Source organism: Platalea leucorodia, assembly GCF_965183815.1.
Source record: "Platalea leucorodia genome assembly, chromosome: 2".
Lineage (NCBI taxonomy): Eukaryota > Metazoa > Chordata > Aves > Pelecaniformes > Threskiornithidae > Platalea > Platalea leucorodia.
The window spans coordinates 17984476-18009812 of NC_138824.1; the positions used below are offsets into that span (position 1 = coordinate 17984476).

General features: G+C 38.6%; 1 protein-coding gene across 3 annotated transcripts; it reads right to left on the reverse strand.

Annotated features, from left to right (window-relative positions):
• Nucleotides 1–163: 163 nt before the first annotated feature.
• Nucleotides 164–25302, reverse strand: NPAT (nuclear protein, coactivator of histone transcription). 3 transcript variants are annotated; one of them, XM_082304857.1, is made up of 18 exons: nucleotides 25160–25302; nucleotides 21749–21867; nucleotides 20054–20114; nucleotides 18499–18571; nucleotides 17977–18017; nucleotides 16693–16923; nucleotides 16102–16183; nucleotides 14787–14919; nucleotides 14187–14278; nucleotides 14016–14103; nucleotides 11977–12073; nucleotides 11314–11445; nucleotides 8813–10507; nucleotides 6991–7106; nucleotides 6793–6901; nucleotides 5664–5721; nucleotides 2354–3509; nucleotides 164–1468 (listed from the first exon to the last, which is right to left on the reverse strand). In XM_082304857.1, the coding sequence occupies exons 1-18, from the start codon at nucleotides 25194–25196 to the stop codon at nucleotides 1391–1393; spliced, it is 4398 nt and encodes a 1465-aa protein (XP_082160983.1). In that variant the 5' UTR covers nucleotides 25197–25302; the 3' UTR covers nucleotides 164–1390. The 3 variants fall into 3 exon arrangements, with proteins under 3 accessions (XP_082160983.1, XP_082160982.1, XP_082160984.1); XM_082304856.1 differs by having other exon boundaries at nucleotides 16102–16186; XM_082304858.1 differs by lacking the exons at nucleotides 20054–20114; nucleotides 21749–21867 and having other exon boundaries at nucleotides 16102–16186.
• Between the last annotated feature and the right edge of the window lie 35 nt (nucleotides 25303–25337).

Genomic DNA, 25337 nt, shown 5'->3' on the forward strand with positions numbered 1-25337 from the left:
AGTGTTTAATACTGAACTCTTTGTCTTAAAAAATGACCAATGAACATGACTTTTCTCTATAATATCCACCAAGCTGCTTAGTGGACTTACAAAATATGAGGCAAGACACAGAACTTTTTATTAAAACAAAAATATTTATTCAAGCTGTAAATGCTATGCAGTATTTAGTTATTGGATGGGTTTAATATAAACATCTACTGCATAATATTGGTTCCTTAGGAATCCTTGTATACTATCTGAAACATTGCCCTGTTGCTGTACAGATCTCTTAGAAGAAAACTTGTGTTTTTTAAGACCTCAACAATTTGAGAACAAAGGAGGAAATACCAGTAGAGAAAATTCTGCAGTACTGGAGCAAGGCTTAGTGTGGTAATTTTTACCCATGCTAATTATTCCTAAAATGTAGGCTGAGCTTCTCCTGTGCCTGTTTTGAAGAGAGTTTGTGTAATAGCTATGCCAAATTCTACGTTAAACAGAAAGATCAGATGCAAATTTTCCCCATGTCTGACTAAAAGCATAGGTGATACTAACGAACGCTTTCTCAACAGTACAAATGACAGTTAAAAGAATTGCCTTTTGCACTGGAACAGGCTGAAACTCTTCTCCGGCTGTTGCTACGGTTTACGTATTCCTACCGAGGTATGAACATGGGGGTTAACCCACAACAAAGTACACGCTTTGAAAACAGCTTTTGCATTCAAACGACATCCTATGCAGCAGATACTGTAAACAGATGAGGCCTATCCAAATTAGAGTTCTTACCTGAATGACTGGTTGGGAAAAGATTCATTAGATGAGAAATACTTTTGGAGGTTTTGTTGGCCTTACGTTTAGTTACTGGTATTTTTGTTAACTCGTTCAAAGCCTTACACGTGGGTTTGACAGTTGTGAGAGAAGAGAGTGTCAGTCCGAGCCAGGCACATCTGAGGATTACGTCCCTTTCGGATTCAACAAGACAACGGGAAGGGGCCGGGTCAGCTGCCCCTGTCTTAGAACGGTGAACTACAAACACCGCCTTCCAATCCACCGCCTTTTCACGAACTGGCTGAGCGGCTCAGATGGGTAAGTAGAGAATGCAGCAGAACACAGACAACGTGGTGTAACAGGAAACATACAACTTTTGTTACATTACATTTATACAAATTTACAATTTTGCAAATTAAATGGCTCTATAATTATGCAAGTGCTTTTTCAAAAATAAACATACACCAACTCAATGATATTTACACTTAGCAACCTGCTTCAGAAACAGCATGATTTTGCCATAAAGTGAAACTTCAGTGCACTGAAAGTGCAACTCACCCTTTAGAATTAACTTCTCTTCCCATGCAAAACCTCAGCATAACGACACCTAGCTTTAGACAGTCACAGTTCAACTTTTTTTTTTTTTTCATTCATCATAATGCAAAGACAACAAGAACTTGTCCACGTCCATTCCTGCTGGAAAAGAATTTGGTAGCTTCTTTTTCTGTGGGAGAGGAAAAGAACAGTTCTGTTAAATACTCAGAACCCAGGGATACCGAAGAGTCTGTACGCACGCCTTTCTTCCTCATCCTTCCATCTACCTTGCAGACGTAACTGCGCAAAGCTCACCCAGAAATCGGCCACGGAAATGCACCTACACTCCCGTGCGCCCCCGGGGTACAAACGGCACAGTTACGGGCCAGGAGTAGCTGAGCTCGCATCTTCAGCAGCAGCCCGCCGGGCCTTCAGCCAGGCACAGCCGCTCGGCTCTCGCCACATACGCAGTACGAGTAAGTGAGCGTTTTTCAGTTCTAATATTTCAGGAGCATGCTGTAACCTAAGTATGGTGAATTACAAAGTTATACTGTGTCTTCTTTTTGATTATTTATGTACGTCACCTTTTCATGTCTCGCACCTTTGCTATTTGCCATTAAATCCCCACGTCAGAGGCGTGGTGCTGTAACTACAGAGACCGGGAATACACAAAACGTGCATTCCTAGTCCACGTGGTAAACAAGGATGCAAGAACAGCTTGAATTCTAGTAAGGCCTAGTGTGAGTTTGGCCTAATTCCTACATTCCACCTAGAAACTTAGTCTGCAGTTAGAATTTAGAAACTCCTTCATGTTTTACAAGAAATAATTTGATTTTCATAGGTATGTGCAGAGTCAGCAGGAGTGACTTGTGTGTATCTGAAGACTGTACTGATCTTAAGAAAAGTGTTGGTTCAGAGTAGGCTCAAGAGGCAAAGTTAGTAGAACTGACAAATATAAATAGGATGTTGGGGATTTGGACTAACACCTCTGAACCATCCCATTATAAATAATATATAGAGAGATGTCTAATATATATTTAGAATTTTAAATTAAAAAGTAAATGCCTGTACTTGCCTTTATTTTCTTCTTTTTTGATGGTGTTGGAGAGCTTTGAAGGTCTTTTTTATTTGCAGAACGAGAATTTCTCTCACCCTCATTCAAGTCCTCTAGTTTCCTTTTCTTTACTGTGCTCCTTAAAGACCTGAACTGTTGAGTATTGTCCTTCAGGGGGGTTGCAGTGCTAGTCCTTGCAATAGCCGCCCGTGACAGGATCATCAGCGTGTGAGCAGCCATACTGACGCTGTTTTCGCTACCTGTTTCACTAGCCGGGCTGCAGGCAGGCAAGTCTGGTGTAGCGGGGGGCACCATTATTCTAGGGGTTGTGCTGTCCTCGTTGAAGCGCCGACAGGTCGGTGTCCGTACACTATCTGTAGTATCATCTGTGTGCCTGTCCCCGACTCCAGACGGCGTACGGGGTACTGGTAATTCTCCGTTTTCAACTGTTTTACTAGTCGGGCTATGCCACTGAATGTCTTGCAACATTTCCACACATTGCTTAGTGAACGGACTTGACAGGCAAAGGCCTTGGTTGGAAACTTTAGCTGGTTCTCGCTTTGGCTCCTTCGAAGACAAAGAAACGGACACTGAAGATTTGCCGTTCCCATTCGACAGCGACCCTTGCTTTTTGTTCAGCTCTTGCACTGAAGCGACTGCCTTCTCATTCCATAAGCCAACACTTTGTTGGCCATTTGAGAGTTTGGCAGTGTCCTGGTTCTTCTGTTTTTCATCAGTATCCCTTCGTAATTCGTTTTCTTTATTTGCTGTAGTCTTGTGGAAGGGATCTAATGGAAGCCCTGCAGTTGCCACCTTCCGCTCAGGCTGTGGCTCCTTTGCAGATGCGCTTCTGTTGCTACCAATTTCTGGCTTACACAGAATTCTAGGCAACGTTTTATCTTTCTCTCTCTTTGCTACCTGTGCCTTAGCAGAGGATGATGCAGAGTCAACAGCAAATAAAGCATTTTCGTTTCTTTCTTTTTGGGATAAACTCTTAGTAGCCTGAATTGGGGTGTTCCCTCCTGGCGCGGGTAGGACGTTATCAAAGCAAAGCACCCTCCTGTGACTTTCACTTTGTCTTGAATTTGAGCTTGTGCTCTCTACTGGTGCAACAGGTAAGTTCTCCTCAGCTTTCCTTCCTAGTTCTGCAGTGATAAGCTTGTCCAAATTTCCAGTCCTGAAAATGAGATGAAAACACTTCAGCAACACACTTGTTCTTACTGGGCAAGTTCATTTCAGCCGGCTGGAAGTCCCCACCTGCCCCTCAAAACAGCTGTTTGTTTCAAGCTCTCTCCATTCTCTAAGTGTTAAGTGTTTTATTGACACACAAAGACCAAGAGTAAGGGACGACAACTGCAGAAAGCTCAGAGAAGGCCAAAAAGGATGACAAAAAGGCATGAAACAGTCTGTATAAAGAACAATTAGGTAGACTGGGGCTCTTCAGCCTGGAAAGAGATGACTGAAGGGAAATGCAACAGAGCTCTGGGAAAAAAAGCCAACAAAAAGAAAAGTATTTGCTGTATCTTCCAGCGGAAGAACTAGGGGCATCAAGTAAAACTAGTATCAAGTTCAAAACAAAACAAGGAGGTTTGGACGCTGCATGTAATTAAGCCTGGGAACTTTTTTACCCTGGGATATTTGTGGATGCTGGTAGTTTACGTAAGTTCAAAAAGAAACTGAGCACATTCACGACAGGATAGTCCGTCCCAGAATACTGGTTCTGGCTCTGGAAGTCATTGGAGCTGAAACTGCTAAGAGGCTGCCAGAATATTCTGGGCAATATCATCACGCACGTGCCTTGTGCTCTCCCCTATGCATTTGCTGTAGGTGACGGATACAGAGCAAGACAAAAAGTATTCAACGGGCATCTGGGAGAGAACATAGAAACTCCCTAGGGCTTGGTCCCCACCTGACAAGCAGCCACGAGTGTGTGAAAAAGCCACCACGGCACTGTAGCGATGTCAAAAGAAAAAAGCTTCTGCTCTGTCAGCTCATACCGCTGTTACGTCTGTGCCCTTCTCCTGACTTACGCTGCATTTACAAGAGAAGCTTCTGCATATTCATCTATGCTAGTAAGACTCTCCTCATGCAGATAAGCCTGTATGGTTTGTAAGGGGAAAAGTCAAGCTAACTTTGGGATGGTAACTTTGGTACCTTTGGGATGGTAAAGAAGGTATAGGTGCTAGCAGTTTGTTTTATTTCCATGAATTTGAGATGAGACAGAGGGTAGAGAGCAGAAATGAGAGGTTACATCTCTTTACAGGGAACATTTTGCTCTCTTTCCAATGTAAAACATATGCCTGGAGATCGACTAAAATTAACAGAAAGCTGAATTCTCAAAGTGATACTATCCAAAGTCTTGCTTCTGTGGCTTTTTAAAAATCACTATTTTTTGCATGCATGTATGCTGTATACCTTGGTATACGTTTTGGGGGGTTTTAATGAGTTAACTTTATTGTTCCTGTTTTCCTCCACTTTTCCAACATATCAACTGAGTTCTGAATAGGTAGATTATTTTTTTTCTAAGTATGTTTTATTTTTACAATAAAAGAACGTTTCACCTCTAATATTTAAACTGAACGTCTTATCTCCTCCTACACTCTTTTGCTCATTCCAACATCCTTTTGTTTCTTAGGTCCATTAACAATAAGGAGAGCTACTACTGAAGTCTTGCTTTCTTCTTTCTCACTTGCCCAACAGAAAACTAGCACCTATCCCAATCAGCAATTAAGTTATATTCATCAATATAAAGTTAGCAAGCTGTTCTCCTCGCCATCTTTCCTTTGACTCTTCACTTTATAAATGACCAAGCAATGTTCTAATCTGCAGAGCTGAAACACAGATGCAAAACCCAATCTAACAAGCTCTACTGGATTTGGGCCAGAGAGCGGTAAAGGCAATGAGGCTATGCTACAAAACCATGGGTACCACTCATCTGAAAAGAAAAAAAAAAAAAAAAGAAAAAAAAAAAAGAAAAAAAAAAGAAAAAAAAAAAGGTTTTAGTCATTAAAATCTCCCAGCAAACGTAACAGGCAATTTCTCCTAGCTTGGACTCTGCTCAAACAATTTTTATTTGACAATTGAGACAGGAGAAAATAAACACAAAGCCATACAAAATTAAGGTTGGAACAGTAACAGCAAAATTCTAGCACAGGCTGCACCAGTACTAGCGCACATCTGTATCAGTACTCCTAGCAGACAGACAGGAGGAAATAAAGGGGGTACTGCTTATGCTATTGTTAAAAAAAGCTGCTCTCCTCTCCACCGATACTGTATGAAGAAATTCATGGCAGGGAAAACAAAGCACGTTTGAATACCTAGCACTACTGACCTTTGTGTTCGAGAATTTGTATGGTTCAAAGGCTCAGCTACACTTGGTACCAGTTTTCCTGGAACAACAGATAAAGTATTAATAAACTACAATATTCCAAATAAATCATCTCGCAGTTAGTACAATGACAGTTCACCTGACAGAGAATCAATAAAGAAAAATCCAGCAATAAAACTCTGCAATTTTTTCATAATTTTAAAGTTTACAGATTAATAGATATAGCAAAGGTCGCCACCTACGCATAAACAAGAAGCTTGCTGTCTACACTTAGATAATACGTAGGCCTGGCAAGACAAAACCAACTATGCTGGACTTATAAATGCACAGCAGGGATTTCCAAGTAGAAGGGAAATAACCACAGGGAACTCTCAGTTATCCATCAGCAAAACAGAATGCAGACTAACTATACAATCCTAGCTTTTTTCTTAATTTGCAGCTTCATTCTATTTTCATTTTTATGTGTCAGGCTACTCTTTTTTAAAAAGGCAGATAGGCTAGAGCACAAGTTGTTCTTATAACTCAACTTATTTTGTATTTTCAATTATTTTTCTTTACCCCCTCCCAACACTGAGAAATGAATGTAACTCCAGTCTTGTTTCAATTTACTACTTAAAGAAGCAAGGTCTCAATGAAATGAATATACAGAAGAGTATACCTGAAATGCCAAAGGGAAAACAGAGAGCAGAGTGCATTTTTTGTATAAATATGCAACATTTCTATTAAATATTTTCCTTAATACACGTTTAGAATTGCTGACTCTTCTAATAACTTCTTTGTTCCCATGTGGCTTGGTTTCAACGGCAGCAGTAAACTGTACTTAAAACCAACGAGATGAAAAATAACCAAAAATATAAAGAAAAGTAAACTTTTAAAACTGCATTAGAGCCTTGAAACATTACATTTTGAAAATAAGCTTGATCCCAAATCTGGAATTATTTTATACGCTGGGAGTTCTTTGTAAACTGAGCAAATACAGTTATTCGGTGCAGGTACAGGCCTCTCTCAAAGCCACCCCAGCAGTTACCTGGCAGAGGAGCACCAGTATTTACAAAACTTTATTACTCAGAACTGACATGTCTTTAGAACCCCCACTTTTCTTCTGCCCTTCTCAAGAATGCAAGGCGGGTACCTGTATTCGTCTTGTTTCTTGCTCCAGGAATCTTTTGTGATTTGGGAGGGATGGGAAGTTTTGGGACACTTCTGTTGCACACTGGATTAGCCACAGGCATATGTAGAACCTTGAAAGAATCAAAATAGCCCATTACAGTTTACCAAAAGACTCCTTATCACTTCAGCTTTAAGAAAAGCTTTATTTGTGATGTTCTACCTGGCGGGCAGGTGCTGAGAATGTATTTCCATTTTGTCCTACTACTGAGAGAGGTATCATTCCCACCATTCCTTGCAAAACAGGTTGCACCGGAGATGCAATTATAATGGCAGAACCTAAAAAATATCAAAGTGTTAAAACTGTACAGAAACTAAAAATACTCCAGTGCAAAGAAAAGCTTCAAGACAGGATTTCTTAAAATTATGCATGGTCAAACCTGAGACAAGAAAAACTCTGGCTTTTCACAAAAACTTCACTGTTCTTACTATATATCACTACTAGAAAACAGGGTAAGTACCAGTGTTATTTTTAGCTTATATCTAATTCTTTAGTTAAAGTCAGTTTTCCTTTTTAAGAAATAGTTCAAAATTAAGCTTGAAGTATGACAAACCTAATTCAAAGTTCAAGCCTTAAGACAAAGTGATTTATAAAAACCATAACAGTAACATCAAATAGCTCCTTTTGCTGCTTAGTAAAAACAACCTACTATTTGCATCCTGTTCTCTACAATTAGCATGCTCAAAAGTCACCAGCAGAATTTTTTTTCTTTCAGTGCACCCATAACACCTTCCCTTTACAAGCACACAACAAGCTGGGAAAGGCTAGCTTTGTCTGTATGTAGAGATCTAATGTATATTCCTGGCTGGCAGGAGGTGTTAAACATAGTACACAAAGATTCCAGTTAATTAGTGGGTTTGAGATTACTTATTTTAAGAAAATAAAATAAAGCACAATAAGACTAATGTGGAATATTTAAGCCAAAGTTTCCTATGTAACTATTTAAATCATTGTTAAAACAGTTGTTTTAAAACGGTTATTCTAACAGGTTGTAAGAGTGTCCGGCTGCCAGACACACAGGAACTATAAAGTAGGGAAACTATTATAGCACATTAACTGAAAAGTGGAAAAAAAAATTCAAACGTGAAAGAAAAATTTATTCCATATAGTTCTTCACTTAGATGAGCACTACCAGGAAAAACATCAAGTGCAGAACAATGGGCTTCCCCCTCTATGAAAAAAACCCGAAGACAGCAGTTGCATAAAGAAATCCAAACCATAGAAAAGGCCAGCACTCCAAGATCTTGCACATGCTGTTGCACTGGCCTCTGACCACAACAAAATGACTACACACAGAAGTTCAAGGATAACTGAAACAAGTTTTTAGTTTTGGAAAGAAATCTAAATGTGTTGATTACAGCTGGTTTATAGTTAGGTTTAACATTTTAAAAAACACTTAATTTTTTTATTGCTGTAGTAATAAAAATGCTTGAACAAGGAGAGATTTTATATTATGGAAAGAAATAAAGTTATACTTTTATATTTGTCTGAATGCACTTCTACTGTAGAACAGGTTTTTGGAAAATGAAACAAAACAAACCAAGCAAGTAACTTGGAAGGACTCTCTACATCTAGCCAGTTATCTGAACTAAATATGGATACCTATGACACATAGCATTCTATTTATAACAGGAATCTTATTAAAACAAAAGAACTGCTTTATTTAGCCGAAACAGTGGAATCTTTTCTAGTGTAAACCAAAATATGCTTCCTAAATTTATCACTGCTAAAATTAAATAATTTAAGCTTCTGAAATAGGAGGCTATTTTTTTCAAAGCAGCCTCGTCAATAACTCTTCATAATTTTTATTTCATTTTTAGTAGCAACTAATATACTCAAAAAATACATAACTCCTGGCTAGTTTCAAGGGGCAGATAGAGCAGTTTTTAAAAATTCAGTTTACTTTTAATACACTTACAAAAAAAAAGAATAAAAATGCTATATAAACAACACATTTTCCGTCTATTTGTAAGAATGAGATTACCTTGTGAGAAATTTGGGGAGACAGTCTGGTTTGCTGCAAATGTATTGCTGGATCTAGGAGGAGTCCGTAACTGTTGTACAGCTGGAGCTTGGGCAGCAAGTGGCATAGAGCTGCCGGGCAATACAACTACATTTGATGGTGTTACAGCTGTGCCCAAGGTAGCTGGATCAGTCATACAGGTGGCTATATAAAGGTTGTTTGAATTCCCAAAAGCTGTGCTTGTTGTTGGCATCAACTGTATAAATCCCCCTTCCTTGGAAAGATTAGTTGTACCTGCAACTGAAAAAACGGTGCAGTCTTCATTCTGAGTGTTAACTGAGGTGACCACAGGATCCTTAGGTCTAAGCACAAGAAGATTCTGCTCTGCCAAAGCTGAATCCACATTTTTTTCTGTGTCTTCTGAAGACAGACATTTGGACAGGCCTGCAGTTTTGGTTGGGGATTTGGCTGGAGAAGACAGTATTATAGTTGGCAAATTTTCTCCTGTGATGCTGGAAACAGCATTATTTAACTCTGTGTCTGATGAAATAAATGGATCATCGCTGATGATGATCTTAAGGGACATTATATTAGAAGGATCGACATCCATTGGTTGACTACTAGAAGATACACGGCTTATACTTTTGGCCTCGGTACCTGACTCATCTGCTGAGGATGCAGTTTCTGGGAGAGGAGAGTGGCATATTTCAGATGTAGTAAGATTATTTTCAGTGGAAACTACAGAAATTTCTGTACACGCATCATCACCAGAAGAGAAATACACATTATCAGCATCTACTTTTGCAGAAGACGAAGGTTCTTGCGTTTCCCCTTGTGTTCCCTCTGAGTTTGACAGTCCTGAAGGGAGGTTAAAGTCTTTCTTACAAGGCCTATCAACTGTATGCTGTTCATTTGAATAAGGTTTGTTAGAAGTATCAACAGCTTCAAGCTGCAACTCTGTTTTGTCAAGATCCGAAATCTTCACTGCAGATCTTGCAGCACAGTCTGCCTGCGTACTCTGTTCCTGATGGTTAGAGTGGTGGACAGAGTTTTCCTGTAACATACCAGGTAAGGCAACTGCATCGTTTGTTACGGCCTGTTCTTTTCCTGCATCTGCTGATGGGCTAGAAATTGATGAATTGTTTTTTCTCAGCAGTACACTGTGGCCAGGGCTCCCATCAGAAGGGCTTTTAGTAAGTGTTTTTTCAGATAGTGATGTATCTGGTGATAAGTGACATTTACTTCCAGAATGTGTTTTGTTTTCACTGGTTGTAGTACCTTCCGCCAATGAAATCAAAGAAATCTGCGGACTATCAGAATGAACGTATTCTAAATTAGGACTACTTTGAGCACTATGACTTAGTGGGCCTTTTTCAATTTCCATAGCTCTTTCACTTTCAGATACTAATGCAGACAACTCTTTTTTATCATAAGAATCTCCACAGTGTTCATTACATTCGCTATCAGAAGTCTGTCTCTTGTTAGGTTCAGTCAAACCCGGCACAGAGTCAAAAGCGATTTCAAGCTCTCCAATATGTTCAGGGGTAACGGTTTTAAGTACTTCAGTCGGCTTCCTTGGTCTACAATTTCCATGCAACTGTTCGTTGGTTGTATTTTTCTTAGCCACATCCTCATCATTAATGCTGGTCTTCAAGGCACATGATGCTTCTCCTAACTGAAAGCTTTTACAGGATAGTGATTCTCTAGAATTATCACCTGTAAAACAGAGAATAAGTAAGTTCCGTAGTAATTAGAACAGATGGTCCTTTCACAGCGTTTTAGAAGCAACTTATCAGTTCAATGGAAAACTCTTTCACATGAAACTAAGCACGAATAATGCTACTCATCCTTACTTTCAAGCTGAGTGGAAAGTATAGGAAACGTATGGTTAGATTACATAGATTAGGCAATCTGGCAAATCATTTTGTACGTAAATAATAAGTATACACATAATAAGCAAATGGCTCAAGTCACTAAATCAGATTTCCAGAAGCCCAAAAACCACCTCAGGATAAAGACCTCTCAGCTCTGTTTCTCATATACTTTCTCTAAATATCTGCTACTGACTGACCACTGTTAAGAATGGGGTAGACAGACTAAACATACCTTTTGTCCAGAGTAAGACTCTTTTTGTGTATTAATTAACCAATACATTACAGACTAAAGAGAAAAGATTAGTATGGTTAGATGTAAAATATTATACTTATATTTACGTGTTCCACAGTGAAAATTGCCAAGTATCTCTGTCTCGAATGAGAAAACAGTTTTGCAGATATTCTGATTTCATTTAGGAGCTTATCAAGTACAACTTGTAAGTACACTGATGGAATACTGTTGAATTTAATAGACTGAAACCTTCTAACAGATTAGGTGTATCTGTATGTTCATGCAATGTAAACGTCAAATTGGATATTATAACTGAAAACAGAAAGATTTTGAAACATACAAATTGTCTGAAAATACTTTCATAGTGAAACGTGAATATACTAGAAGAAACCTTAGAGAAAAAAAGAACAACCTACATCTACTAGTTTCTTCTGTTCCCAAAGAACTTTCAAGTGTTTCCAGGTTATCCTCATCCACGAGGATTGTATTTTCTACTCCACTCTGACCAGAAATACCAGCAGGTAAGTTCTTGTTTACTTTGCTCTTTCCTATTTTCAAAATAAAGCATAAAGAATGATTAAAAATGTCATTTTACACACAAATGTGATTATTGTATTTTAAATGAAGCATGGAGATTTCAAATTCAAGAAATGCCATCCTAAACTCAAAGAACTATTTTTCTATATTCATTACAAATCCAGAAATAGCATAAAAACATCCTTGTATTTTATGTCAGGATATCCCTGATCAGACAAATAGAAAAATTTTACAACAGAATAGAAAAACAAGTATGAACAACCATCCTTTAGACCAGAAGAGTCTAAAATAACAGCAATAAAATGATCACTGAGCCAGCACAAAACCAGAATTTCAGCCACAATAAAATGCTGTACTTGATAATCATGTATAAACGTATATAAAAATCTAATTCTGAATGGAGGGACACAGATGCCATACAGTCCATTTCTCTTGCACAGGAGGCCAGCTGAATTACCTTTGCTTCTTCAAGCAATACTTAGGAAAACTCATCATTCATGATGCTTTATAGTAACGGTACAATTGAGAATAATATACCCTACCATAATCAAACAAGTCAAAGAGCGCCTGAAAAGCTGGATCTGATTCTGTCTGTTCTAGAATGTCCTGTATAGCCTCTTCTGACATATGAATTTCACCCTGAGAAAAGACAAGACATACAGAACTGTTAGACAGCTACTTTAATAACTTAAAGAAAAACAGACAAGAATTGTTTTCTTTTCAAATTGTTTTTAGTTGTATTACTTCTGCTCAGCAGAAGAACATAAAGACTAATGCTGGAAACATTTCTGCCACAACTTTAATGTCTGTTAAAAAATATCGGTGATTGAAGTTTAAGAAATGTATTCTGTGATTCTATGAAATAAAGTCTCCCGAAACCCAAACATCTTTGTCAGACATTGCACCCTGCACATGCACATTGGAGTATTCTCCACATGACCAGCATTCACAGAATCACAGAATCATAGAATACCAGGTTGGAAGGGACCTCAAGGATCATCTGGTCCACCCTTTCTAGCACAATCTAGACAAGGTGGCCCAGCACCATGTCCAGCTGAGTCTGAAATGTGTTCAGCGTAGCGGAGTAATTGTTTAAGGAGCATTGTTTAAGAAGGACTAAATCTTGGGCTACACTGGAAGCTTATGGAGATGGTATGAATGCTGTGAGCCTGCACTAGCCAACCACTGGTAAAAAAAAAAATCCCCAAATTAACCCTCATTTCTTGGGTTTGTATATATCTAGAAGACAAGGCTAAGCAAAGGAAAGTTTTATTTCATTTACCTATTACATGTTCTATAACATAACTTCCAACTACTTTTCTGTGGAAGGCAGTTGGAAGGCACAGCTACATAGGACACTGCTCCAAGGTTCCTGTTTCAAGCTGACTTGTTTGGTAGCAGCCCAGGAAGAAAATGAGCAGGGCATTCAATACATATTCAAATACAAAGTTTGACTTCCCGGAGACCCTCTTAAGTACTCTACAGCTTTTGATGTGGTGGTTGTAAGGGTGGATATCCCATGTGATATGCTTGATTATTTTGTCTCAGCTACTCTAACTAAACCAAGAAGCTGCTTTGATTTTCTTCTGCTCAGAAAAATGGAATACAGCTTTTCAGCTCTGTATTTTGACAAAAATTGACCTAAAATTCACCAAGTGACAGAAGAATAGCTTTTAAAAAACAGACACCTCTACTTTGTAAACAGGCAACTGCCTCTACTCTCTTGCCCTTTTCATGAGGGCCATGAACATTATAATTCCCTCATTAAAAGCCTTTTATAACCCTGTGATTGCCAGCTCGAGAGTTCTAGGAGAATGAAGGGAGAACGCTAAAAATGTAGTCTGTAGAAGTAGAATGTATATCACCTCCAAAAGCAAGAAAATATTAAATTTGAAGAAAAAGCATCCTTATTTAGGCTCCAAAGACAATTTCTCTTGCTATACTAGACAATCCATGTTTGTCTTACAGCAAATCAGAAAACTAGATCAGACTAAACATGTTTGGCAACCACAAGATATTTTAAATTCCTTTTTCTTTTACAAAGCTGTTGAGCAGATCCCCAGTCAGAAGCTGGTACCCAATTACTGGTACCAAAGATCCAGTGACCAGCAGACAGCTGGTGACTGTGGGACAGTGTATTTAGATCTCAGTCTGTGGGTAACGTTAACAGCTAACCACTGCCAGAAGCGGTCCTACTCCCTTGGCTTCTGACCCTGCTGCATGCTTATGCTGCCTTGTACAGGCACGGGGAATGAATGCAGAGTGCTAAACTGGCTCAAAATCAACCCCAGCAAAATACCAGTACCTTGTCAGTTCAGCTCCTCGAACCTGCCCACCACCGTACAAGATAAGAGTTAATGCCTATGCCAGGGAACTGGCATAGTGGAACTGCCCCTGGGCAGAAGCTAGCCATTAGACAGGCTTAGCTGTATTGTAAACCAAACAAACAAAAGGAAAGAAGGGAAAGAGGAGAGCAATCTCAGGTATCAGACAGTAAACAGAGGTTCAGCACAGTTCCCATAACTGATCGTTCTCATGTGCCTGGTCTTCAAAAAATGTAAACAGGGCCATCCACACCTACCTGAAGTCCAAGAATTTCATCAATTGAAGTCTCCTGTTCTGTGGGACCACTGTCCGTCTGTTTAGGGGCCTGAGCGACATTGCCATCACTGGAACACATTAGTCATTAGTTCAGAACTCAAAAATAAATCAAATAAGAATACATATGAAGTTTAGAGGCTCCTTTTATTACCTGCCCAGGATTTTGTTAATGTTCTCAGCAAGCTTCTCCTGAAGAGATTTGTTGCTCAAGATTTTTTCTCTGGCATTTTCAATAACCAGTTGCTGGAAAACACAGTTTTAAAGTGGTCAGGTTTCTATTTTTATCATCACTAGAAAAGGAGCATGAATTTCCAACTTACTGGTTAAAAAAAAAAAAAAAAGATCAATTCAACACAAAGAACACACTTTATAACAGAGAGACAGCCAGTCTGTGACTGCATGACGTTGCTATGAAAATCATCCCAAAACATTCCCATACTTCTACTCTCCTAAAGTACAGCAAGGCTTATTGTGCTTTCTGGTTTCCATTCTCTAAAAAATTACTGTATTCTGACAGCTTACAGGTATCTTAGCAAAGCCAACAAATCGAGGAAAAAAAAAAACCCTCTACATAGCCATGCTATCCTCACTAATTTAGTACATAGAAGAGCTAGTTCAAATACAAAACAGTAAATTTATCTTCTAAAGTTAATTTCTATAATACCCAAGACAAACAACATGTAAAAGACTAGTTTTCCTTAGTCTGAATTTGTTTCTTAAATGTAAATACCTTCCAGAAGTATATACTCACTGGGAAGTTACCATCTATGAATTCTTCAAGCGGCTCACTTTCTTTTTCTATTATTACTTCATCGGGGTCTTGAGAACTTCTAGTTGCTGAAAGAGGTCCAGATGTTGCAATGCTTTTCCTCTTCTGAGATTCACTGAAACATTCCAGGAAATTTATGATGTTTGCTATGGTCTTATACAATACAACAGACCTAATGGTCAGTAAATCAAGTGTTTCTCTTCCTTCTTAGCAAATGAAAGATTTTAATCAACAGAAAATTAACTACATACTGGAAATACAATAAAAGCCAATACCTCTTCCATTATGTCATATGCATATACTGTGTCTGACTTCATAGAAGTTGCAAACAAATATACAGACTGTGGGTAAACAGCACAAGGGCAAATTGAATTCCATGCTCACTATTCAGTATTTTTCCCCCTCCAGTACACATTACTTTAACCAGTGGTACAGGTTCTAACTAACTGCCACTCAAGAAAAAGATTTGGGCATCACCACTGAAAATAAAGATCTCTCAAGAAGCAGCCGTTGTCAAAGAAGCAAACAAATGTTAGGTTGCATAAGAATTTAGATGATGAATAGGAAATGTAATGCTTTTATATGAAATCATGGTGTAGGGTCTTCTGAAACCATCAATCAGCACTAAAATCACTTATATACAAAAAAATCATGCAGGAATAGAGAGGACCTGGAAAAGGTATAAATGAATAAGGATCCAGAAAAATGGTAAGCAAAACCACCGACTGGGATTTACTCAGGGATAAAGACAACAAATGGAACACAAAGAGACCAGTCAACTCATTAAAAACAAAACGACATTGGAATCAAAGAATAAAAAATGCAAAACTAGTGTAAGAACAGTTTTTCACACCACTTTTAATGCAAATATGAAAATTTTTGTGGACAAAATTTACTGAAGCCAATAGTTTTTCTAAGTTAAAAACAGACAAAATTCTTATTTATATCAATATTGAGAATATTCATAATTGATAAGGATATTTTGGAAGGAATACTAAATCTCAGGCTCCAAGATCATTTGCCTATGCCTAATACTGGAATAACGTAAAGACCAGCTATATGCAATAAAGAAGCACAAGTAGCCTCCTATCAGTCTGATGCTAAGTTCTTTGATTTTCCTTTCATTTGTGAAACATCACACACCAGCCACTCTCAGTGGATCTTAAATGTGAAACACTCCGCCATCTAAGAAAATTTACACCAGAGGTTAGAACACCACATAATCTCTAAATGATCTTAAAAAACAAAACAAAACAAAAAAAAAACCACCAAAAAACCAAACCCAACCCATGTTTACCTTTTTCGTCTTCCTGGAGAAAGCAAGTTTGAATGAAGCTTTCGTTCTTGTGATGCTGGAACTTGAATGTGTATGAAATCTCCTGCTTTATAAAGGGAAAAAAAAAAAAAAAAATATCATTATGCCAGTACTTTTTCCAGTAACATTGTTAAAGTACTACAGAAATCTACACATTACTTATTATGTTCCATCAATTCCTGGGAATTCATACAAAATAATTTGGTACTATCATGAAAATGAGAACCGTTCCTTTTAAATATATCCTGAGAAAAACATCCACTTGATGTGGATCACCCCTACCTGCTGAAGCAAGTGTTTTAGGTGAGGGTGAGAACACAGGATAGAATAATGATAAATTAATGCACTTTTGATCTCTGAACTCACATTAGCAAGCAAGTATGCAAGAGCCATTTCTCTTTTGGGCACTCCTTTTATTTTAATCACCTGAACCAGTTTGAAGAGCTAGGGGAACAAAGCATGAATTTTCTGAAACTTTTTTGGTGGAAGATGATTAGCCCTGATTTTAGAAAACTTCCATCTATATCCATAGATTTTTCACAGAAAAAAGGTTTAAAAAAGTGTGCAACTTACTGGTGATCTTGTTTTCTTGGGTTTGTGACTGGTGCACAAACAACGTATTCAGTCTTGTCTGTGACATGCTTTGATTTATTGTTGGCCTGTGAATAACTTGAGGAGATACAATGGAAGAGGAATTCTGCGGCCCTGACTGATGGGCTACTGACAACAATCCTGAGTTTGCAGGAGCTGATTGCTGAAGCATTCTCTGTCTTTTCATTTCTACAATTCCACTTCTTGTACGTGCTGGAGATAAAAAAGACAAGATGAAAATATATGATAAAGGAATTTTAAAAGGTTGCTGATTTTCCAAGACCTACTTAAGAATGCTCCACTAAAACTTTTTTGTGCTTAAACAACTAATTCATGAAACTCAAAAGGGAAGCAACATCCATCTTTGTCTTCTGTGTTACACATTTGAGCCTAATTAATTCAAGAAGTACAGCCAACTTACATAGAGAATGTAACCATGGTTGTATCACTGCTTAAATATTTACAGGAATAAATCACACCAAAATGGTATTTCATAACACAATATACCACTCATATAATTGACCTTAACTGAAATGGCTGTGTAAGTTTGCATTTATTTATCAGACTAACTCTGACAAATTTAAACAACAGAACACCACCCAATCCAGCGAATCTCAGATCCAAGAACAATCACTACCTATATTTCACATTCTATTTCTCACACAGGTTGCTCAGTAGAAGTACTATAGAGAGAAAAAAATATTTTTAAGTAAAATAACTTTTCTGAGAGTTCATTTGGCAGTTTTCGTAATGAAAGAAACAATTTTAGATAGAACAAGTATCTTCTCATATTTTGCTTACATGTATGTTTGTATGCATAAAAAATAATTGTTTCAAGACTGTAACACATTGATACATTCCCCTTCTACAGAAATGAAACTGCATCATAATTAGACTGGTTATGTTTTCAGTTCCTCTATGAACCACAAATTAACTCAACAGCTTCAGGACTGAAGCAGCAGTTTTTAAAATTTCTAACCGTATAAACTTCTAAAAAGTTTTCAGCAGAGCAGATGCTATATAGAGAATTTAAGCCCCTTGCAAAAAGCTCAGCTTTTCTTGTTTTCCTTTCTTGATCATTACAGTAATCCACAGACTGCTCTGAAGACCACAGACATGCTGAAAAAAACACTGCAGAAGAGATTTGACAACATTAGACGAGTAAGGATACGTTACTGATTGCTGCAGCATTCCCCCATTTCTTGCCAAAACAGATAATTTGAACATAAAGCCTACTGACCACATGGAACTGGCTCAGTTACTTACTCCTTTGATTAGCAGAAAATCCTGTGGAATTCTGCATGCTCCTAAAAAATAAAGCAGGTGACATAAATAAAAGGAGCACAACGGAAACACTCAGCTACACGGTGTGATGGTATCTATCATATGGTTAACGTCAGTCTGGTCCCAACCACATACTACTTCAGAAAGCTTCAATCTACTGATTGTTATTTTTATTTTTTCAAACAACAGTCACAGATCCTTCAAATGAAGCTTACTGTTATATTTTTGATCAAGTAACCACAACGGTATCAGATTCTAAATGAGTCACAGTACACTGTTTTATTACAGGAAGGCCACATGCTCACACTAATGCCCTCCTTATCTGCTAGTCCTGCCTTAAAATCTTGAAATGTCTACTCAACTCTCACATACCTATCTTTTTCACCATCTCTCAGAGGCAATAGAAAGCAAAACCATTCTCATACAATGATAAGGGGAGTTGATCAACATAGGGACTCACTCTTAGAGTGAAATTTTACTTTCTTGATTTCAAAACTATATTACCTGATCTGAGAAAGTGTATAGTCTAATTTTTTCCACAGAGATGACATCATTGCTGGAACTTCATTTGTTGTTTCTAAAATAAACCATAAAAAAAAAAAAAAAAAAAAATTTAGATGCCTAAAACAGATACATATTGAGAAAAAGTAAAATCACAAGCAAAATAATTATTATGGGGTGTTTCACACATCATCTAACTTTAGGTGTCTAGTTGCCTTCTTAATTGTCAATTAGAGAGCCCTAACTCCTAATTAAAGAACTTTGATTGATATGAACACAGACTCATCATGGATACAGTTCTCAGTTTTAGAACCCTAAATGAAACTGAGGCAGAAACATTTATGGTGATAATTCTCAATGGAATCTGCACATGGTGTTGACTCCTGGGCTAACCTAACCTCACTCACTTCTGGAAATGGTATTCATACTCCCAAGTCACTTGTGTGCTTTTGAAAATTGTAACCGGGCAGACAGGCCTTTAAAAGTAATGTTTTATTTTAAGATATTGCCCAAACAGGTAAAAACACTTGGTATTTTTGAAGCACGGAACATAGAAGTACAAATGGAAAGATGTAAGCAGATCAATTTATAAAGTTTTTCAAGGTGCCAAGTACAAAGTATTTTGAAGAAAGTATGTTTGTGTCTTAGTTAGCATTTCAATTAAACCGAGTGTGAAAAGAAAAAAACGTTCAGAACTGTTCCAAACATGGTATGTCTTGAATTGCAAGTCTTAGAACCAAGCACCACTAAAATCTGATCGTACAACACGTATTAAAAAATTGCAAGACTTGGCAACATTCAGAAGCTCAGTAACTGCTTTTAAAAACAGGAAACGCTCTACCTTTGTCTCTAATATTCATACAAAATATTAAGTTATTCTGAAAATCTTTTTTTTTAAAAACAAGACAAGAAACATTTCACACCATAAGACCCCTCCTGGTTATTTCATAGAATATCTCAAGTCAGAAGGGATCCATAAGGACCAGCGAGTCCAACTCCCTGATCCTTGCAGGACTACCTAAAACTAAACCATATGACTAAAAGCGTTGTCCAGATGCTCCTTGAACAGGCTTGGTGCCATGTCCACTTCCCTGGGGAGCCTGTTGCAGAGACTGACCACCCTCTCAGTGAAGAACCTCTTCCTAATGTCCAATCTGAACTTCCCCTGACACAGCTTCATTCCACGTCTGCTTGTTCTATCGCTGGTCACCAGAGAGAGGAGATCAGCACCTTCCCCTCCTATTTATAGTATAACCAGTATAAACCCATACATTTGGAAAACTTTATTATATCTTTGTGCTTTATTACATTAAAAGTTCTGCTCAAATTTGAAGTGAAAATACATGTTGGCAAATCCAAACTAAGATAATCAACTAATTTTGCTCACAAGATGCTGATCTAATTGGCCGTTGTCTACATAATATGGAAACCTTCAACTTAGAGCACAGATGGGGGATTGCTTTAAGTCCATATATAGGTGGAGATATTACCTCTTCCTCAAGGAGTTCACAACAGATAAATAAGAAAAATAAAATAAAACCTCATTCTGAAGGCTTACCTTTTGTTTTCATGGCTACGTATTCATTAAGAATAGTTGTCAAGTTTTTTCCACACAGGGACTGGAAAAAAAATACTGATCTTAGAATCTTCACTAATAACTTATACTTCATCTGCTAGTTCACATTATGTTTAAGCAGTTCTTTAGAGGACCATACCATGCTGACCCTGAACACGAGGAACTGTACTTTGTGCTGCTGGTGCTGAGTTGTCTCAAACTAGATAGAGAGCAATCTATGGAACAAAATGCCACTATAAACACAAGACATGAAGTGCTTGATCTCATTGCACAACACTGGTACAGCAGTTAGAGCTGCATGACCTCCACTCACCTTTGTTATTATGGAATAAAACCACAAAAATAAGATGATAAACAGCTGGAACGGTAATGAGTATGTATCATCCTGGAACGCAACATGCATTAAGATGCAAACATGAAGAGAACTTCTGTCTGAAGTAAAATTCTTAACAGTCACACAGAATTAACCTTCATATCATATTTATTTGTTCTGTTATTTTAGGTGAAACAAAGAGAATTAAGATTTTAAGGTTACCACTATCGTTTGTTGTACCTTCTTGCCTTGTTTGCTAATGGGAACTCAACAGGGTATGACAAATACAGCCCTTTATTGCAAGTACTTTGAGCTACAGTGAAAATTTTTTCTTAGATACTACCATATCATCACCTTTCTATGAAAAACAGGAAAAACGTTTCTACTGAGAAAAGGAATATAATTAAAAGCTTTAAGAATCTGCATAATCTATTTACATTCGGTTTTTCTAATTTTTGCTGGCCATAGCTTGGTTCTCAATTCCCTACCCCCAAAATACAGATGACTAAACATTTGTAAATGAAATAAGTTCAATGGTCTGTTTTTGAATAGGTGCATCAAGACTTCGGATCTCAGAAAAGATTTCCACAAATTTTGAATACTGTGGACAAAATCCCAGACAATATAATTAACTGATATATTAGAAGAATGAAACAGAAAAAAGGAAGAAGATGCACATATAAACATTAGAATGTTGATACATAGCAATATCTAAACCCTGTAATTTGCATACTATATTAAAAACCCCATTTTGTGTATGTTAAAAAAAACCCAAAGTATCTAATTACCCTGTAGCTATATGCACATATCTATATAAGTAGCTACACACTGTACTTATGCACACCCAAAGTCCCACACTTCACCTGGGACAAAGCAGATGATACTGATCAAAGAGGAAGCTGAACTGAAACACAGTTTTTGTCAACAAAATTTAGTAGCCTTAGATAAAGCTGAGGTACCTTAACGAAATAGTTAATAGGTACTTGCAATGGAACATTACCAGCTGCCGTGTCTAGGATAGGAAAGCAATGTCCAATAAATTACAAGAGCAGCCCTGAAATCAATAAAACCCTTGCAACACCCTTCCATAAATCAACCTCAAAGCTATAAAGCAGACTAAACATAATATGCTGAAACGAATCTGCATATTTTACACTTAAATGTTTCATAGTAAGATTAAATACTAGAAACCAAATAACTGCTAATATCACATGATGCAAAACAACGCCCCAAAACCAGAGGGGACGATCTAACTGAACATTTTAAGCGGCATTCGAGAAGTAATTGTTACACTGAGAAATCTCAATTTTCTTTTCCATGGATACAAGACAATCTAACTTTCTGCTTTGCAAATACAAACTCACCAGCAAGCAGGCTGGAATAAACCCATCCTCTGTACAGTGCTCTGCATATTCTTTCAAATCTGAGCTTTCCAAAATAAATTCACGGCAGGTAGCTAGCAGTTTTTCCTGTTGTAAATACCCTGCAACAAATCAGATGGAAAATTTTGCTATTTCATTTGTTACTTCTGCTCGATAGGTACCAAAGCATTAACATAACCAGCTGCATACAGTGTTGAAATAATCAGGTAAAGATTTGTATGTTAGACAAGGAAAGTGAAGTTATCTTGAAAGAACATCTATCTTGCAAAATATTTCTTTAATAGTTAAAACCAGAAAGAGCACAAAATATTATTGATATTACACTGTATTTACAAACTATTCAAGACTGGAAGTGAGGCAATATGAACAATTTCTGATTTATCTTTAGTACAGACAGTACTGTACAGACAAGAAAATAAGAGTTCTTGGCTCAGGAGGCTGACAAACTAACTCTCACATGGGCTGAACAACCCAGTCTGATAATTAAATGGAATTCTACAATACTTCGTTAATAAAACGCATTGCTATGTAACAACAACTCTCCACACATCCTTGTGTTTCAAAACAGGTAAAACCTGTGCAGCTGTGATAACAGTGTATAAGATTTATTACAAAAATTGGCATTGTACAAAAATTAATAACAGGAAAAGATTGCCCCCCCCCACTCACTGTAATTTTCATTTCGAATAGATGTACTAGCTGCAACTTGTGCTCTGTACACACCCCAAGACTAAGTAGTTACCTTAACAGGAAATACACTGAAAAAGTTTACTTTTCCAAAATTCCATTCCTCAGCAAATATGTTCTGCTTTAATCAAACTTTTTAAGCCCTGCTTTAATCTTCAAATACTCTAAACATTAAAAGATAGAAATTGACCAATCTGAATGAAGGATTCTAGAACAAAGAACCACAAAAGAAAATGTTTCTTCTTTCTTGGTTGTAGCAGATCTGAACATGCAATGTTTTAAAGGAAGGATAAAATATGTGTCTAATTACACAATACAGGATAGATATATTCTACTTCAATGGACCCCAAAATGGTCCACCTCAGTTCAGGAATGTCTACAGAAAAATGCGGCCTTTAAGTTTGCATGAAGACAAATATCTTTCAGCAGATCCAAGTACAGCCAGAAAAAACAGATCATGTTTCAGACACATAAGCCCTTGTTCAGGTCTTCAACACATACGCAAACTTGGAAGTTAAACACAGTTTGGGAATAACCACTCTGAGTTTAATCACGATGTAGGAGCTGGCCTATCCGACAGCAAACATTAGTGGTACCTGTGGAAAGGAAAGGGCTGTCCTATTTAATTTTTCAAATACATTTTGCTAGAAAATTCTCAAGCCACAAATTGCTGGAAGCTGAAAGTGTACTTTGGGGAAACACAATTACATGCCAATCTTATTCCTATCTACTATACCATCCACTGTCAGCCAGAATGGACGATGGGGTATTACCCTAGGTGGAGCTTTGATCTGTGCTGGTACGGCTGCTCTTACTCATCTGGACATTTACATAAAAAGTTTCAAATTTTCTTTCTTGAACCTACTACTACAGTATTGCAAGGGATGACTGAATGCTTGCATACAGGCATATTTTGCACACACACCAATTTCCTGCAAAAAAAGGCATTCCAAAGTTTAAAAATGCCTGGATTAGGATCTTCTGTGCAACTGAACTGAACTGCTTGTGCACACACTGTGCAATGACATGAGTACATAATCTTTAATATCACCAAAACCAAATTAAAGGCACAAAAGGTACAGTACCTTCTGAACTAGGAATGATTCAATATTTTGTTATACCTTAAGAAATGTAAAGACACACAACTAACTCATAGTACACATTTACTCTTACATTAATTAGAAAAAGATAAATTTTCTTATGTATTTTTCTATGGGTGAGCTCATCTTACAATTTTAGTTTTGTTTCTTAAACCAATATTCATCAACCTTCACAGCACCAGAAAGACTGATCTAGAGAGGGGCAAAAAACAAAAAAAATATTAAAAAAAAAAAAAAAAGATGGAAGAACTGCACTGGGAAGCCTGTTTATCCACCCAAATTCAGAGATGCCTCATGGAAGAGGAATCCCCATTAGAAGACAGAAATAGCTACAAGGAATATCCTGTTCTACAACCTTAGGTTGCTCAGAAGTTTTCCATACATGATGCACGCACCATGCCACAAGAGACACAAGATAGGATGGATCATCCCTAGTACCCATGACGTTGCCACGCTTGTATGCTACGTCTGCAAGTCTCTGGTAAGCCCATGAGATAAGCTTTCTACCCAGAAACTTCTAACAACCCATTTTTTATAGAGAAGCACAGCAAGAGATCTCCCTTGCATGATTTTAAATCTTCTTTTACAATGCATGCAGTTTCTAAAAATCCTCTATTACTTCACGGTAATAAAAACACTGCATCTCTTACTATCCTTGTTTCTCAAGACAGTAGCAAGAAACATTTCAGGTAGTATTTAAAAAGTAAATTGTGCTGGAGGAACCCTGAAGAAAAGATTCAGCTTTAATGGCTTTGGATTCAAAAAAATTGTGGACAACTGAAAACTGAATCTCACAATGTAAGCTGCCAGGAAACCTGTGCCACCAGGTGCTTACGTGTGGGACTTAAACATGTGGGTCATAATTTTGACTACCATCTATTTGTTCTTATCTTTGGCAGTATCCAGATAATCCAAAGCATAACGTCATCTAAAAAATTCACTGTCTGCTGCCGACATCCTGAACGCACTTACTCTGCGCCTTCCACAGACACTGAGCAAACCTGAACTCTCAATGCAGCCTCACAGGTGACCGAAACAGGGAAGGAAAGAAAAACCAGCCGAACCTTAACCTAGCCTCCTCTGGTATTTTGGCTCACCCTTGTATTCCTCCTGTAATCGGATGCGTTATGAAACCCCATTCACCAGGCACCTGTCTGTAGGCGGGCACCAGAGACCACCACGTTTTCCTGAACTCGGGGAGAACCCGCGTCAGGACAGGGCCGGGGAGCAGCGCAGCCCGGCCTGGCGGCCTCCCCTGCGCCCGCCGCCGCTCCAGAGGCCCGAAAGTCCCTCAAGATCGAGCTGCATTTGCTTCCCGCTGGAGACCGGGCCGGAGGGGGCCGGGGGCCGGCTCGCAGACCGCCTGGACCGGGGCTACGCCCCGGCGGCAGAGGCAGTGACAACGCCAGCCCGGGGGGACAGCGCGACGCGGCCGAGGGTCAAGGGCGCAGCCGCTTCATTCTTCTGCCGCGCCCAGGGCGCTGCCGGCGGCTGACAGCCCCCAGCAGAGCCCCGCTGGCGCCGCCGCCGCCCCGGCAGCCCCCGCCGCGCCTCAGGGGCGAGCGGCGACCCCGCCCCGCCCGCCCTCAGTCGCTCGCTCACTCACCCAGCACCAGCCGGGCCACGTCGGACGGCAGCAGCATGGCCCGAGGCGGCAGGGGAACGGGGGGAGGCGGGAGGCAGGCAGCGGGACACAGCTCCCGCAGGCGCAGCGCGGCCGCCCCGCCACCGAGGGGAAGGCGCGGAAACTCCGCCAGCCAGCGCCGCGCCCGGCCCCTTCCGCC